The sequence below is a fragment of the Urocampus carinirostris genome, chromosome 14 (genome assembly GCF_059441175.1).
Source record: "Urocampus carinirostris isolate Australia breed hairy pipefish chromosome 14, RoL_Ucar_1.0, whole genome shotgun sequence".
NCBI lineage: Eukaryota > Metazoa > Chordata > Actinopteri > Syngnathiformes > Syngnathidae > Urocampus > Urocampus carinirostris.
The window spans coordinates 26,281,946-26,297,619 of NC_142362.1; the positions used below are offsets into that span (position 1 = coordinate 26,281,946).

The 15,674-nt window shown below is 39.4% G+C and overlaps 1 protein-coding gene across 1 annotated transcript in view; it reads right to left on the reverse strand.

The window, feature by feature from the left end:
- Positions 1-4,860: 4,860 nt before the first annotated feature.
- tmtc4 (transmembrane O-mannosyltransferase targeting cadherins 4) overlaps positions 4,861-15,674 on the reverse strand; it is a 34,143-nt gene continuing 23,329 nt past the window's right edge. The window contains exons 12-19 of the mRNA XM_088353274.1: positions 14,529-14,660; positions 14,369-14,448; positions 14,193-14,300; positions 13,982-14,123; positions 11,456-11,570; positions 6,554-6,666; positions 6,391-6,460; positions 4,861-5,103 (exon numbers count right to left, since the gene is read on the reverse strand). Of these exons, the coding sequence (XP_088209400.1) occupies positions 4,955-5,103; positions 6,391-6,460; positions 6,554-6,666; positions 11,456-11,570; positions 13,982-14,123; positions 14,193-14,300; positions 14,369-14,448; positions 14,529-14,660 (909 nt within the window). The 3' untranslated portion in view covers positions 4,861-4,954. The remainder of the gene's footprint in view (positions 5,104-6,390; positions 6,461-6,553; positions 6,667-11,455; positions 11,571-13,981; positions 14,124-14,192; positions 14,301-14,368; positions 14,449-14,528; positions 14,661-15,674) is intronic.

The following is a 15,674-nucleotide window of genomic DNA, read 5'->3' on the forward strand; positions in this document are numbered from 1 at the left end:
TACAATAAAAGCTTTTCCCTTTTGCCGGTGAATGCGCTGGCTCATCTTTGCAACAGGAGACGTTGCGTGGTGAAAGGATCCCAGCACAAAAATCAGAGGTTGGGCTCCTAAAATTCCTTTTTTTTGCACTATAAGGCGCATATATATATATATATATATATATATATATATATATATATATATATATATATATATATATATATATATATATATATATATATATATATATATATATATATATGTATATTAACTAGTAGTCTGTCTAAAGCTTATATGGCAATTTCATGTTATTTTTCTGCTCAAAAAAACAAAAAGGTAGTCAATAGTAGCTTAACCTGTCACGAGGTGGGTGACCGGGCCAGAACGGAGGCAGGAGGCAGGAAGGGAGAACTCAATTGCGTGACGATCAAAACTTGTATTTACCAAAATAAAAGTTGTCCAAAAACTCTGGGACAAAACAGAACAAAAACATTCTTACACTCAGAATGGTCAGGTACAGGTTTCCTCCGACTCAAACTAAACAGGACAGGGCATAACAGAACGGAAAAGGTGTAATGAGCTAACACCCGCAATACCCACAACCCAACCTTAAGTAGCAGCCACGCATTTAGCTGATCTGCTTCAGCTGGTGCCCAGGGGGCGGGGCAGACCGGTCGCCACGGCGACCATGACATAACCCCTGGTAACAAAAGTTGAGTACACCCTTAAGTAGAAGTTCCTGAAGTTCAACATTTTGTGTGGCCACCAGGATTTTGCAGAACCACTTTAATCATCCTGGCCAAGGATTTCACCAGAGCCTCACTAATTGCCACTGGAATGCTCTTTCACTCCCCCATGACAACATGACAGAGCTGGTGGATATTTTAGATCTTGTGCTTCTCCACCTTCTGCTTGAGGATGCCCCAAATATGTTCTACATATTAGATCTGGAGACATGCTTGGCCAGTCCATCCCATTTACCCTAAGCCCCTTTAGAGAAGCATCTTAATCTTAGAAGTGTATTTTGGGGTCATTGTCAGGCTGGGAACATTGCCCAACAACCCAGTTTCTGGAGAGAGGAGAACATTCTCTGCTCCAGTATCGCACAGTAAATACTTGAGTTTGTGTTTCCTCTAATGAAATGCAACTCCCCAAGTCCAGTTACACTCATGCAGCCCCAAACCATGCTTGACTTTAGGATTGACACAAACACCTGGTTGCCGCCACACATGCTTCACACCATCTGATCCAAATCCAAATAAATGAGTGTTTGTCTCATCAGACCACAGGATATATTTCCAGTAAGTCATGGCATTTGTTTACATATTTCATTTTATTGTGTCAAAGCGATAATTCTTCAGGGATGTTCTAATGTTCTATAAAACATTATCATGAAGTCTCTGGAGAAATGTGAGAGGAGAGGTGTACTAACTTCTACGACATACTGTATGTATATATATACAGTATATATATATATATATATATATATATATATATATATATATATATATATATATATATATATATATATATATACTTTCTTCGGACCATTATTATGGACAAAAAAGGGAAATAGAACTAACAAAATAAGATGTGGTCCCTCTCAATGATTAGTTGAATGAAATAAAATGAAATGGAATGATCTGCATTTATATAGCGCTTTTCAAGTCAACAATGCACTAGGCCAATAGTTTTACAGATGACTATGTAAAATATATTCAAATTTATTTCACTAGCACACTATTTTTACTCACAGTGAAAAACTTTTGTATTAATGATAAATTAAAAGTCATTAGTGTGTGCGGTATTTTGCATATTTTGCGGTATATAAGGCGCACCAGGTTATTAGGCGCACTTGAAAATGTCTTGACAATTGGCGTTTTTGGGGTGCACCTTATACTCTGGAAAAGTACGGGCATCTGAAGTCAGCAAGCGCCGCTCCGTACATGATTACGCAGCGCGATTAAGAAGCGCTAGTCTTGAATGTCACCATTTGATCCTATTCTGTCGGCGTTTGCTCCGTAGCTCGGAACACTTGCACCGTGGAGACCTTTACACGGGTGCACTTGAAAAAGCTGTTGTAGTCTGTGACGGTCACTCGGCAGCATCGCAAGTGACGTGCACACTGCCACCGCCAAAAAATAGCCCTGTACAGTGAAAAATTCTCACTATTCCTCTACATTGAAACAACACACGAAAAAACTGAACACAGTCAATGCAGACTGATATACAGCGCCCTGGTCTTCAAAATGCTGTTTGTTCTCCAGTGGCTCCTTTCACAGACCTCTGAGCCCACTACACAACAGGTGCATTCGACAGGTACACTCTGTTTGTGATTGTTAGTCGTTTAAGTGGACATTGGATGATTCAGATGTCATCAGGGAACTGGAGTCAGATGGCTGAGCTGAGAGAACAGGGGGCCTACTTTTCAGTTTTTGTTGTAAATATAATATAAAACATTGAAATCATTTGATTCCACTTCAGGATTGTGTCTGACAGTGGTTGATTCTTTGAAAATTCAGTTCATTAGCTTTAAGTCTGAAGCTTGAAATGTATTAATATGACAAAGAGTTATTGGGGGGGGGGAATATGTTTGCTAGGCACTGAAAATTGAGTTTGAGATCATTGGACGAGACCTTTTATTTTCTTAGTAAGATGACAGCTTTGGAGCATACTAAGAGTGTCTACACACTGCCGATTTTACGATTCAATAAAGAGCCTTGTCTCGAGACTTTTGCGTATCGCGATATCCGATTTTATGATTAAAAAAAGAGCCTTGTCCAGAGACCTCTGTGTATCAACGTCGGGCTATGAATTGCATATTTTAAGAGAGTGGTGTATCGAATGGCGACGCGCTCCACAGAGCCGTTAAAAGCATCAAAGCAACAAGCGCCGCATTGTACAGTAACGCAAACAAACGTTCGAGCCCGTCGCGCCTTCAAAGAGTTCTCCGTCCTGGCTGAAGGAAGCAGGTGAAAAAATAGAAGTGTATTGACCTTCGAACCCGGCGCACACTTGTTGACTGATGTTTCACGCCGAGGTCAACTGATCCCTCGGCAGTGTTCTTCACTGTGTGCCCCTGCGGGAGGGATTCCTCAAAACACCCCCTGCACCACCGACCTCAATATCTTTGAAGCTGCTGTGTTTTCATGAAGAATCCACCATCGGTTTCCTGTCCTCTTTGACCTTGTGTCTTCATGTGGACACTTCAGAAGAAGAAAAAAACCTTTATCTTATTAAGGAGTTGCTGTGGGGTAGCAAAAACTAAATGCCTTTTACGGCATGGGAGGAAAAAAAAACAGTGGGCGTTCCAATGTTATATTTGACGACTTACTGTCGTTATATTGTGTTGTGTAACTAAAAAGTGTGCTACAAAGCACAACAAAGATTACAAATTAGGAAGAGTCCAAGTCAAGTCAAGTTTATTTGTATAATGAAATGAAATGATCTGCATATATATAGCGCTTTTCAAGTCAAGACTTCCCAAAGCGCTTTACATTGTGCTTTACCTTTCCCAATAGCAGCTGTGATCTGTGCAGCCATGTAAGGCGCTAACCTGCTTATTGGGGGTTCAATGTCTTACCCAAGGACACTTCGACATGTAACACGGACAAGCCGGGATTGGAACTGGGATCCCTTAATCCTAAAATGATCGCTCTACCTCCTGAGCTACTGCCGCCCCGAATAGCCCTTAATCACAAGGAGTCTCAAAGGGCTGCACAGACCACAGATTATTGCAAACCACAGACTATTATTACACCATCCCCTGATCTAAAACCTACATTAGGGCAAGGAAAAACTCAAAACCTCAGCATGAGGAAAACTAATAAACCTTGAGAAAGGACTGCACATGAGGTTATCCCCTTTCCAGGATGACCAGGCTGTGGCAATAACAAATAACACACAGATATTGTCAAAGTGAAATATAGGTCATTCATAAGAATAGAAGTGTGTTTTAAGCTTAGATTCAAACAGTTCAGCTGAGGTTGCAGATCAAATTTCAGGGGGCAGAGCATTCCACAGCACCAGGGCCAGAATGGAGAACGCTCTCAAATATGCGGCTCTCTTCTTGGCTCTTGGGATCACTGGTGTAGTTGCTTGAGGTTAATGTGAACTAAAACGCAGGATATCTTGTCTGGCATTTGAAATTTTTTTTTTAACTATACTACTTGGTTAAAATTATAGCACTTTTTTGTAAGTTTCCTCCAATTCTTTTTCAATATTATATCTTTCATTTAGTTATTTTATTTATATCATGTTTATTTGGTCTTTTATTAGTATATTTGGTATTGTGCTAATCCAAAATAAGTAAAAGTAATCAAGTTACATTATTGCAATATTATGGTATTCGGATTACGTTACTGATTACATATTTCAACAGGTAACTGTATCGGTTGACATGTTTAACGTAACCCTCCCAAACCTAAGTGACCAAATCGCACCATTTTTAAAGTAACATAATACACATTATATGAATGTTAATAATGATGTAAATTCCAAGCAAATGTGTGATAACTGTTAAGCAATTATTCCTACACAGTCTAATTGTTTTAGATTAAAGTGGAGCTAAGACACAAATCTCGACTCAGCACTTTATTCTAAGAGGAGGTAAAGTACTGATAAACTGTGCACAACATCATAAAGTGAGCCCTAGTATTGTGCAAGATTCTCATTTATGTCACCGCTATGGTGTTACTTGGTGCAAACGTGTGCTGGATATTTTGTGTATGACTCTGTAGGACAAGGGTCAATCCCAATAAGGAATCTTTGTGATCCTCACATGTTGTGTCCAGCTGAAAAAACAACATGAGAAGGCTGATGGCTTCCACATGGCTTTCAGCAAAAACATAAAAATCTAATTAAGAGAGATCACACAGAAAATAAACTATGAAACCACACTTTATTTTAGACACACAATGACTTTATAAAACAAGAAAAAAAAATCACGTTATTACGGCAAGAGCGAGGAATGCCCTCAAAGTCCGAGGCGTTTGCGCTGGTCCAGTTTGCGTCTCAGCATGTTGTAATTGTCTCGGGTCCCTGAGGCCCCGGGGTCCAACTTGAGGGACAGCTCGTAGTGCTTCTGCGCCAGCTCCAGCTTGCCCCAACGATGGTAAAGCACAGCTAAACAGTGGCAAACAGTCGCAAGAGCTTTTTAGCATAGGATGATCGATACACATTTTTTTCAGACCAAAGCAGATGCTCAAATCTCGAGTACCGTATTTTTTGGAGTGTAGTTTGGCCGAGGGTGCGACTCATATGTGAAATTATTGACACATTATTATATTATTGAGTTTTAAATGTTTGTTACCAGTATATCATTTCACATAGAATTCTCACACTAAACATCAAGAGGGCCCTCTAGGCTTGTGTTGATAATCTTATCCTTGCTGTGTAAAACCTCCATGGATCTAGTGATTTGAAATGAGACTTTACCAAGCATGTTAATAATGCGAGTTACCTAAAAAACTTTTAATATGTTACATCATTACTAACATTACCAGGCCTGTCAGTCCTGTAACGTTCGTGTACCGTACACTTATACAGCCTATTGTTCTCTATATATTTTTTTAATTGCATTTTAAGACATATTTTTAGAGTTGGATTTTACCCAAAATGTGACTTAAACTCAAAATGCAACTCATATATGTGCAAATAATACTCCCGAGCAACTTAGAGTCTGGAAAATAGGTTAATAATCAAAATGGATACCCTTAAAACACATGTCAATGTCAAAGAAAAAAAATGACCTTGGTGGCCGGCCCGCAAGAGACTTTCAAAGGTACGGTGACACCTGCTGGTAAATTGTTTATGTTGTAGAACTTCTATGACCTATAACATTTTCGGGGAAATTCCTTTGTGTGCAAAGCATACACTAAAGAAAACAGTCATATAATTCAATAGTATTTTATAGAAGCACGTTAGTCAAGTTACATTTATTAGTATGGATAGCCCTTAATCTTAAAAAGTCTAAAAGGACTGTGTAGATTACCGTAACAACATCCCCTGGTCTGAAAACTAGAATTAAATATAATAATAATAGATTCATTTTTAATATACATAATACTACTGTTGATTTTCGTCATATCTGTTTGGTTAAAAATTAAAACTTCCATACAAATTGAGCCCTACAGTTTGCTCCCGTGTTATTTTTCGATTGTTCTCGATTATTCTCAGCTCAGGGATGCTGCTGGAAATGTGAATTTCCCTTCGGGGATGAACAAAGTATCTATCTATCTATCTATCTATCTATCTAATAAACCATAAAACATTACGGCACCCTCCTAAGGTAAGAATAACCCAAACCAAAAATGCTTTGCACTGGTTAGGGGTAGATGGCCCCCAAAAATGAAAATTCTACCAACTAATACATCACAAAACAATGTGTTGAAAACCACTTATCTCCGTTACCTAAATTGCCATGGCAGCCAGCCGCATTTGGGTTGATCTGAAGAGCATTAAGGAAGAAACCCTCTGATTCCTGCCAAATGAAAAGAACAAACACGTTTGAACGGCTTGACTCTTGTATTCAAAAAAGATGAGTTGATGTCAAGTTAAATATTTGCTTCCTCGCCTTGTATTTCTCTTGCTTCCCCAGGACGTTGGCCAGAGAAAACATGATAGTGTGGTCATTCGGGAGGAGCCGTAACGCTTCTCGTCCAATCAGCTCAGCTTGGCCCAAGTTACCTGGGTGAAAGGGCGAATCTTATACTGTGCCTAGCAAAAACGTTGCCCCCAAACACTCTCAAAAACTCATTGTCATATTGCCACATTTCAGGGTTCAAACTCAAAGCTACAAAATGGGAATTAATAACATATGACACACAATCATGATGTGGAACCAAATTATTTCAACATTTTATATTGTATTCACAACAAAAACAACAGAAAAGCACTGCTGTAAATGTATAGGCGATCTGTTCTCTCAGCTCAACCAACTCACTTCAGAAGATCACTGATGACTTCTGAATGATGCAATGTTGACCTAAATGATTAACAGTTCCAGAGTGCACCTATGTGTCTCAGTTTAAATGCACCTGCTCTGTGATGGGCTCAGACGTCTGTGGAAAGGCCAACTATAGAACAAAAATCATTTTGAACACCAGAAAACAGACCAGGCAGGTCCAGGATAAAGTTGTGGAAAATTTCAAAAAAAAAGGATGGGAGAGAAGATGATTTTGCAACATTTACACATCTAACTCTGCACTGGGCGAGCAATAATGTCAAAATGGAGAGAGCATAAAACTTACAAACCTACCAAGACCTGGCCGTACCTCTAAACCTTTTACCCAAACAAAGAGAAAAGTAATCAGAAAAGCAACCAAGAGGGAAATAATCACATTGGATGATCTGCAGGCATATACAGCTAGCGGTGACAATCTGAGCATTAGACAACTATTAGTTAAACTCTGCATGCAACTGCCATTTAAGGAAAAGTGGCAAAAAGAAAGCACTTTTTGCAAGAATACCATTTGGTTTTAGCTTTTTTGAAGCCTGAATTGTGGCAATAAGACAAAAAAGTTATTGGAGGTGTACTATTAATGCTAGGCACTGTAGCAATAACAGGGCAATAAAAACTGGTTCACACACACACAAACTGTCAGCTTTTATTTATTTTGGGGATGGAGCTTTCACCGGGTGCACACACGGACGAGCGGTTTGGTTCCTAATTAGGGATGAACACAAGGCCCGACTGGGTTATTGATCTCTGTCACCGACCCGTCTGGTGTCTATCCACCCCGCCCAAACTCCACCCAAAAAACAGGAGACAGACATCTCCCCATCAGGACTTTTTATAGGGGGTAAAAAAAACATCTTTGGGTAAAAGTAAATCTGCCCATTTTACATTTGAAAGTGGCGCCAGTTGCACTTTTCCCTTTATGTTTGTTTGTTGGCAGGAAAAAGGCAAAGATTATTTCAGTTCAATTTATGGAAGGATTGGGGTGCGTCGGGGTATCCTTGAGAAGGTCCGCTCTGGCTGTGCTGCTCACGTTTGATCACCAAAGGTAGCAGGCCTCGATTGGACGGTGGTCTCCCGGGAGACTCCGCCCCTCCCCGCAGGAGCCCCTCCCTGACAAAATGGCCGTAGATTTCGGAAAACAGAGCATTCTCCACACGGCGGGGAGGGGCGCCTTGAGGAACTCACCAGACAAAGGCCTTAATACATAAATTTCAAGCATTGCTGATTCTCGCTCTTCCGCTCTAATCTTGTTGAGCCGCTTTGATTTACCTCCAGAAGACACAAATGATGACGGTTTTAATTCGCCAACACTGGGACACTGAACTAGGCTTTCTTTTTAATGTCAACAGAATATTTATCATAATCGAATCTATTATGTTAGGGTCCTGCAAAAGTAGTTCCCCCCCAAAGACTTTCATGTCATATTGCAACATTTCAGTCATCAAACTTAAAGCCAAAAAACTGAAGATATTTTTCTAAAAATCAACAACATGAAGAGGAAACAAATGATCTGACCTTTTCATATTATATTTACACCGGAAAAAAAAACGGAAAAGAAATGTTGCTAAAATGTGGGTGCCCTGTACTCTCAGCACAGCCAACTTACTCCATAGGTTCCCTGAAGACTTTTGAATGATCCAGTAGTGTCTTAAATGACAGAGTGCACAGACAGCATTATGAAGACCAAAGAAGATACCAGGCAGGTCCGAGATAACGTTGTGAGTTCAAAGCAAGAATGGATGAAAGAATAATCCGCAAAATTTAAACATCTCACGGAGCACTGTACAAGCAATAGTATTGAACAATGGAGAGCATAGAACCACTGCAAACCTACCAATACCTGGCCATCCCTCTGAACCAGGGGCCAGCAACTCACCTTCTAACAGGACAACGGTCTTAAACATAAAGCACAATATACAAAGGAATGGTTTAAAGCTAACATTATAAAGGTGTTAGATTTGCCATGCCAAAGTCCAGACCTCAATCCTTTAGAACATTTGTGGAAAGATCTTAAAACTGCTGTTCACAAATGATCCCCATCAAACCTTAAGGAACTCAAGCTGTTTTCTAAGGAACAATGAGCAATTACCGTATTTTCCGCACTATAAGGCGCACCGGGTTATAGGGCGCACCCCGAAAAAATAGTTTTTGGTCCTATTTTTGACATACATAAGACGCACCGGATTATAAGGCGCTACAATGGGAACGTCGACAAAACATTCAGATAGTTCAGTCAAACTTATTACCCCCTTAACATTCCGAAAGCTTGCAAAGACGCAAATACGTGTCGAGAACACGTGCGGATGCGGTGTCCGTACGATGTCACTCAAATGCATCGTTCCATCATTCGGAAGGTTAAAGTCTTGGGATTCAATAAATGCCAACCATTCCTTAGTTTCTATTTTCTTTTTCGCTCGCAACTTTACTGTGCATATGACAGTAAACACTTGGAATTGAGTTTAATTTAAAAATAGTCACTCCATTCCATCCATTATCTGCACCGCTTATCACAGAAATATCGAGTTCAGTCTGAAACAAGATACAGGGATAATATAAAACCCGGAGTAGCTCACCGAAGTTGTTGTGTTCATAATAATGTGCAGCCAATGTCCTCTTATATCCGTGAGTGTAGTAAATCCAGGAGAGTAAAATATTTACAAATACAGTACCTAATAGTAAAATACTGTTTTCTCTATGCCGTCAACCCAACATGCTATTCACATTCATCTTTTTCGGCCAATTGCAGGCTTTGTTTTGCCGTTTAAGCCAATGCCAACCTGTAAATGATAAAAAGGATCCGCCCCTTGACCTCCGAATAACTTTAGCCAATAGTGATCGATTCAACTGATGATTGACACATCTTTTTCGGCCAATTGCAGGCTTTGTTTTGCCGTTTAAGCCAATGCCAGCCTGTAAATGATAAAAAGGATCCGCCTCTTGACCTCCGAATAACTTTGGCCAATAGTGATAGATTCAAATGATGATTGACACATTGGTTAGCCAATGAAACGCCGGTAAATAAATCTTAGCATACACCGCGTACTACTTGGCGTTCGGGGGAAAATCTAGTCGGCGGCTGCAAGTTAGTTGGAAGACTTTGCGACTTGATCCATAAATAAGGCGCACTGTATTATAAGGCGCATGGTCAGCTTTTGAAAAAAGTAAAGACTTTTAGGTGCGCCTTATAGTGCGGAAAATACGGTAATTCAAAATGTGCAAAACTTATAGAGACATACCCAAAAAGACTCGTGGCTGTGATCGCAGCAAAAGAAAGTTGTACATAGTATTGACTCAAAAAGGGCCTACTTTTCAATTTGTTAGCAAAATATAACATGACTTGAGATGAATAAATTTGGTTTATTTTCAAAATAGTACCTCGCATGTTGTTAATTCTTAGTAAGTATTTTGAGTTTTTTATCTATATGTTTGAAGCCTGAAATATGGGAATATAAGTTCTTTGGGGAGGGCAATAGTTTTGCAAGACACTGCATACCGTATTTCTTTATGTATAATGCATATTTTTACCACTCACTTTCAGTTGTATGACACAGTACAGTGACATCCAAGACAATGAATTTGCAAAGCATTTAATTTTAAAAATGAAGTTAACTAATTATTAATGTTTTTTTTTTAATTCCAAAATTATTAAATTAATAATCAATTAGAAAAATATTTTGAAATCAATTAAATAGTAGCAGCACGGCAGCGCAGTGGTAAGCGCGTGTGCGGCACAGTTCTGAGGTCATTAGATCGAATCTCCTGTGTGGAGTTTGCATGTTCTCCCCGTGCTTGCGTGGGTTTCCTCCGGGCTCTCCGGTTTCCTCCCACATCCCAAAAACATGCGTTTCAGGTTAATTGGCCTGTCCAAATTGTCCCTAGGAGTGAATGAGCAAGTGCGTTGTCTGTCTCTGTGTGCCCTGCACGGTGGCTGTTTGGTTAGTGCGCAGCCCTAAGGTGCAGGGTTCAGGGTTCAAGTCCAGTTACTGCAGCCTCCCCGTGTGCAGTTTACAAGTTTTTCCCATGCCTGCATGGGAGATTCCTGTGAATGAGCGTGTGAGTTGTCTGTCCCTGTGTGCCCTGTGATTGGCTGGCAACCAGTTCAGGGTGTCCTCTGCCCACTGCCCGAAGACAGCTGGATGGGCTCCAGCACCCACGCGACCCTTCTGAGGATAAGCGGTGCAGATAATGAATGAATTAAATAATAAAGAAGTTGTAGATTACTCAGATGTTCGTTGCATTCCTTAAGTAAAGGTTTATGCAGAAATGCACTCATTGCAAATGGCAAAACACAGGATGCAACGGGAATCATACCCTACATCTATGGTAGTGAGTGTGCTAAATCCTATCACCAAGACCATCAGTGATATAGATAACATACGAAAAGTCATGAGATGCAATCTCATTATCACACTAGTTTTCGTCATGGTATGAAAGATAAACATTAGAGTGTGGATGAATATGTATTAGTATAAAAATGTCATGTGTCGATGAGAGGGAGGGAGAGAGCTCGCATACCTATGTTGTCCAGCAGAATAACCATGTTGTTCCATGCCAAGCTATGATCAGGTCTGAGCACTGTTGCGTTTCTCCAGGCATTCAGAGCCTCCACGTGTCTTTGCTGATCTGCGTACTGGTAAAAGTTAAATGTGAATATTAGCTTTGTAAAATAACATGAAGACACTCTGCTGTGGAAATTCCCGAAGAACAATCTCAAATTGAACTGTGTAAAGTCGGCTTGATAATTAGAATAGAAATAGAATAGAATAGAATGGAATGGAATCGAATATTATTCTTTGTCTACATCTGGCACTACAGGATAAACATGTAATAAATACTTTAAAAATAAAATTATGGCTTAAATTACATGTAAGTCAAAAAATAGTGCAATGACAAAGTGCAAAAATTAAAGGGAAATAAATATAGAATTATAATTGTATTTTTTTGTTATCGATAACAGCGAATTAGAACTCCACATTAAACATTTAAAAAAATAACTTAAAAAATAAAGCAATAAGAAAAATAATATTAGGGTGAATAAGCAAATATTTACAGAGTAGAGACTTGCCTAAGTTGTAAGTGCATCAGAGAAATAGCAAATTTGAAAATACAGTAGTGCAATAACAGTATCATATTTCTAAAAATCGAGCAGTGAAAAAAGAAATACTCGTTATCCAACAAAAGAGCAAGATATACATTTAGGGCGGCGGTGGACCTGAAGAATAAACTGTCGCTGAGCATTGTTTTAAGGGTCCTGTTACATCTGCCAGAAGACCGCAACTGAAAATGGCGGTGGCCGGGGTGACAAATTGAGCTGAATCCACTTTTAAAGCTGAAACTCATGCCAAAAAGTTACCGGACACCAGGGCGGACAACTCTGAAAAGTTGCCTTCCCTGCCATTAAGTTGTCTGCCCCGTTTTTCACAACTTGAAACTCAATAGATAGATAGATAGATAGATAGATACTTTGTTCATCCCCGAAGGGAAATTCACATTTCCAGCAGCATCCCTGAGCTGAGAACAATCGAGAACAATCGAAAATAACACGGGAGCTGCTGGAGTGGCTGCCATTCGTGACGGCGCCGGAAGAAAAGATTCAATTTGAATCATGTACAAACAAACAATTGAATCATGTACAAACAAACAAAATCTTCATGTTTCAATAAGTGGAGTGTTAATAAAATAAGACTAATCATAAAAAAAACTTTGCTACAAAGTATTAAGAATTGATAATCAGAATATAGAACAGAACAACACTTTAAAAATTTGTTTATTATAAAAATCTACTTATAACATTCATTGCATTTATATGATATCGCTGTTTTCCATCTGCCATTTGTATGTACCTGTATTCTTTATTCATGCAATGTTTGCGTTGCGTCGTCTGCTACAAGCCACGTGAACTCCTCTTTCCAAGATGCTTTTAATGTACGTTTACGTTTTGTAGCGTCATGAATTTTGTTAGCTTCTTTTGAATCTCTCTTCTGGGGCTGACTTAATTCCTAACCCCTTAACCATTTTTCTTGTGTTCTCTGTGCGTCTACTTTGGAAAATGATATGCAAATGCACGACCTTATAACGCTAGGGAAAGTCCGGAAGCACAAAGTTATTCGATGCAGTTTTTTGATCGGCTGCCGAGTATGGAAATTGCTAAACAAACTGAAATTCCGAAATTTCCAAACCGAACGAAGATTTTGAAATCGGAATAAAGCACAGGTTTGATTTGAAAACTAATCTTTTTTTTTTTTTCCTTCTCATTTTTTTTTTCTTGAAAAAGTTGTCAGCCACCCGGGTGGAGACGTTTTGTAAGTTGTACGCCCGACGTAAAAGATGCACGCCCCGGGCGTCCGGGCAGACGTTATTTCAGACACTGGTCTAACACAAAAATGGTTCAAGTAAGAAAAAGACAGTTTCAAATAAAATACAAACGCCAAGTCAAACCCCCAAAAAGATGAAAAAAGAAGAGCGCATCTAAGAAATGCATGTACTTATAATCATTGTACTTTTTTGTATTAAGAAAATTATAACAAAAATATGGGGAAAAACAAGACCTGAATAAGCAATAATATCCATCAATGTTGATTCGTGTGGGCAGCACGGCAGCACAGCGGTTAGCGCGCTTGCGCCACAGTTCTCAGGTCATGAAATCGAACCTTCCTGTGTGGAGTTTGCATTTTCTCCCCGTGCTTGCGTGGGTTTCCTCCGGGCACTCCGGGTTTCTTCCACACACAAAAACATGCATGTCAGGTTAATTGGCCGGTCCAAATTGTCCCTCGTTGTGAATGAGTGAGTGGATGGTTGTCTGTCTTTATGTGCCCTGCAACTGGCTGGCAACCAGTTTGAAGTGTCCCCTGCCCACTGCCTGAAAATAGCTGGGATGGGCTCCAGCACCCCCGCGACTCTAATGAGGATAAAAGCTCAAGTAGTGCCTTCAAAAACCAGAAAGTCACCTAAATTGAACAAAACTTTTTAAGATTATATTGGAAAGGAACCTTGTTGTTTAAGAATTCATGCCAAGATCAAAGTTCCTGGCCTATGTCTCACCAAGCGTCCCAAGTTGTAGTAGCAGTCCGGATACTTCTTCCTGAAGTGGATGGCGTTCCAGTAGCTCTTCTCTGCTAGCTCGAACTTGCTCAGACTGTTTTGCACGATTCCCAAATTCATCCAAGCAGCAGCAAAATCTGGTCTAGGAAAAACACGTTGCAGTATTTACTAGGGGGCTGTGCATTGATTTTGTCACATAGCGACTATTTACTGGATGGAAACCGCCTTTGATAGGAGTTGCTCGGCCTCAATCAGCTCGTTCCTTTCCTTGAGTATGTTACCCAAGTTGTTCATGGCGTGCACGTAGGTGGGATGAAGCCTGCAGGACCAGCATGCTGATTTCTTAGAAAATTGTTTGGATTGTAGTCATCTAAATTAAACACTGACCTGACGGCCTCTCTGTAATAGCTAATGGCAGCTGTGGTGTTGCCTCTGTCGGCCAAGTTCTTCCCCACATTGTAATGGACCTGACCAATGATCATGTTGTTGATGATTTCAGTATGCAAAATCTTTGAGGAAAAAAAGTGGACATATTTTTTCTCCCTACCTTGGCATTGAGTGGGCACACAGCCAGTGCGCTGGTAAAGAGACTTTGTTCTGATCGCCACTGGTGACTGCGAAGAGCGCAGCGAGCTACAAAGGTGATGAACAAGGCATAGATGAAGAAGCACAACGTCTTCTGCAGAGAAGAAGACAGAAGAAAATTAGTATTGCAGATTAACACTTTAGTGATTTTGTATTGTGTTGGTGTTTTGTCTAATATTTTTGTAATTCAGTGGGTTTTTGTGTTTTCTATATTCTTATTGTATTGTATCTTTGTATTTCATTGATTTTTTTTAATTTTATCAATAGTTTTATCAATAGTTCATATGAATAAACGCATTCATAAATATGTTTCCCCAAGCACTGTCGCCGATCGCCAAAACGAAAACATCGGTTGTTTTTAAAAATAAAATAAAATTAAATTAAAAAAACTCATCAGTAAGTATCGCGCCTATAGGAATGATTTTCAAGCCCAACTTAATACTGTTGCTTCCTGTATCTATTGATTGAAAGTGTGTAATTGGCCTCATATGGTGAGTAAACATAGTAAAGGAGTGTGGTTAGAGAAACAAAGATATGGGAAAGTACCAAGAGTTGACGCTTGAACAGAAATGTTTTCTTTCTAAAAAGAGACAGAGAGGGACGAAGTTTTGTGCACAACCGCAGGAACATGATTGCCCTGGCGACTAAAATAGTGTGATCACATCAACAGAATCATCAGGCACTGAAAAATTCTTGCAAAGTTCATGCATTGTTTCAGGATTTTTGCAATAAAATGTATTTATGGTATATTGGAGGTATCACAAATTATTTAAAAAATAAAGCACCAAAGTCAAAGTTCTGCTTGGAATGTATTCTTTTAGAAAAAAGGTGTTTTTCTCAGAAGGTTTCTTGGAAATTACTATTTTTAAAAAAATTAGCAACTGTTGTTCAGTAAACAATTGTAGCAGCTAAAAACATCCCTCTATTTCTAAAAGATGAGTAAAAATGGCAAAATATTGAACCATTTGAGAAAAACCTTTAGCATCAAATGAGTTGATCATGTTGACTTTTGATAATACGTAGGCAATTATTGTATACTCACAATTAAAGTCACTATAACTTTAAATGAGCGTGACCACACAATTTGTATTGCAACTTTTTGTTGCAT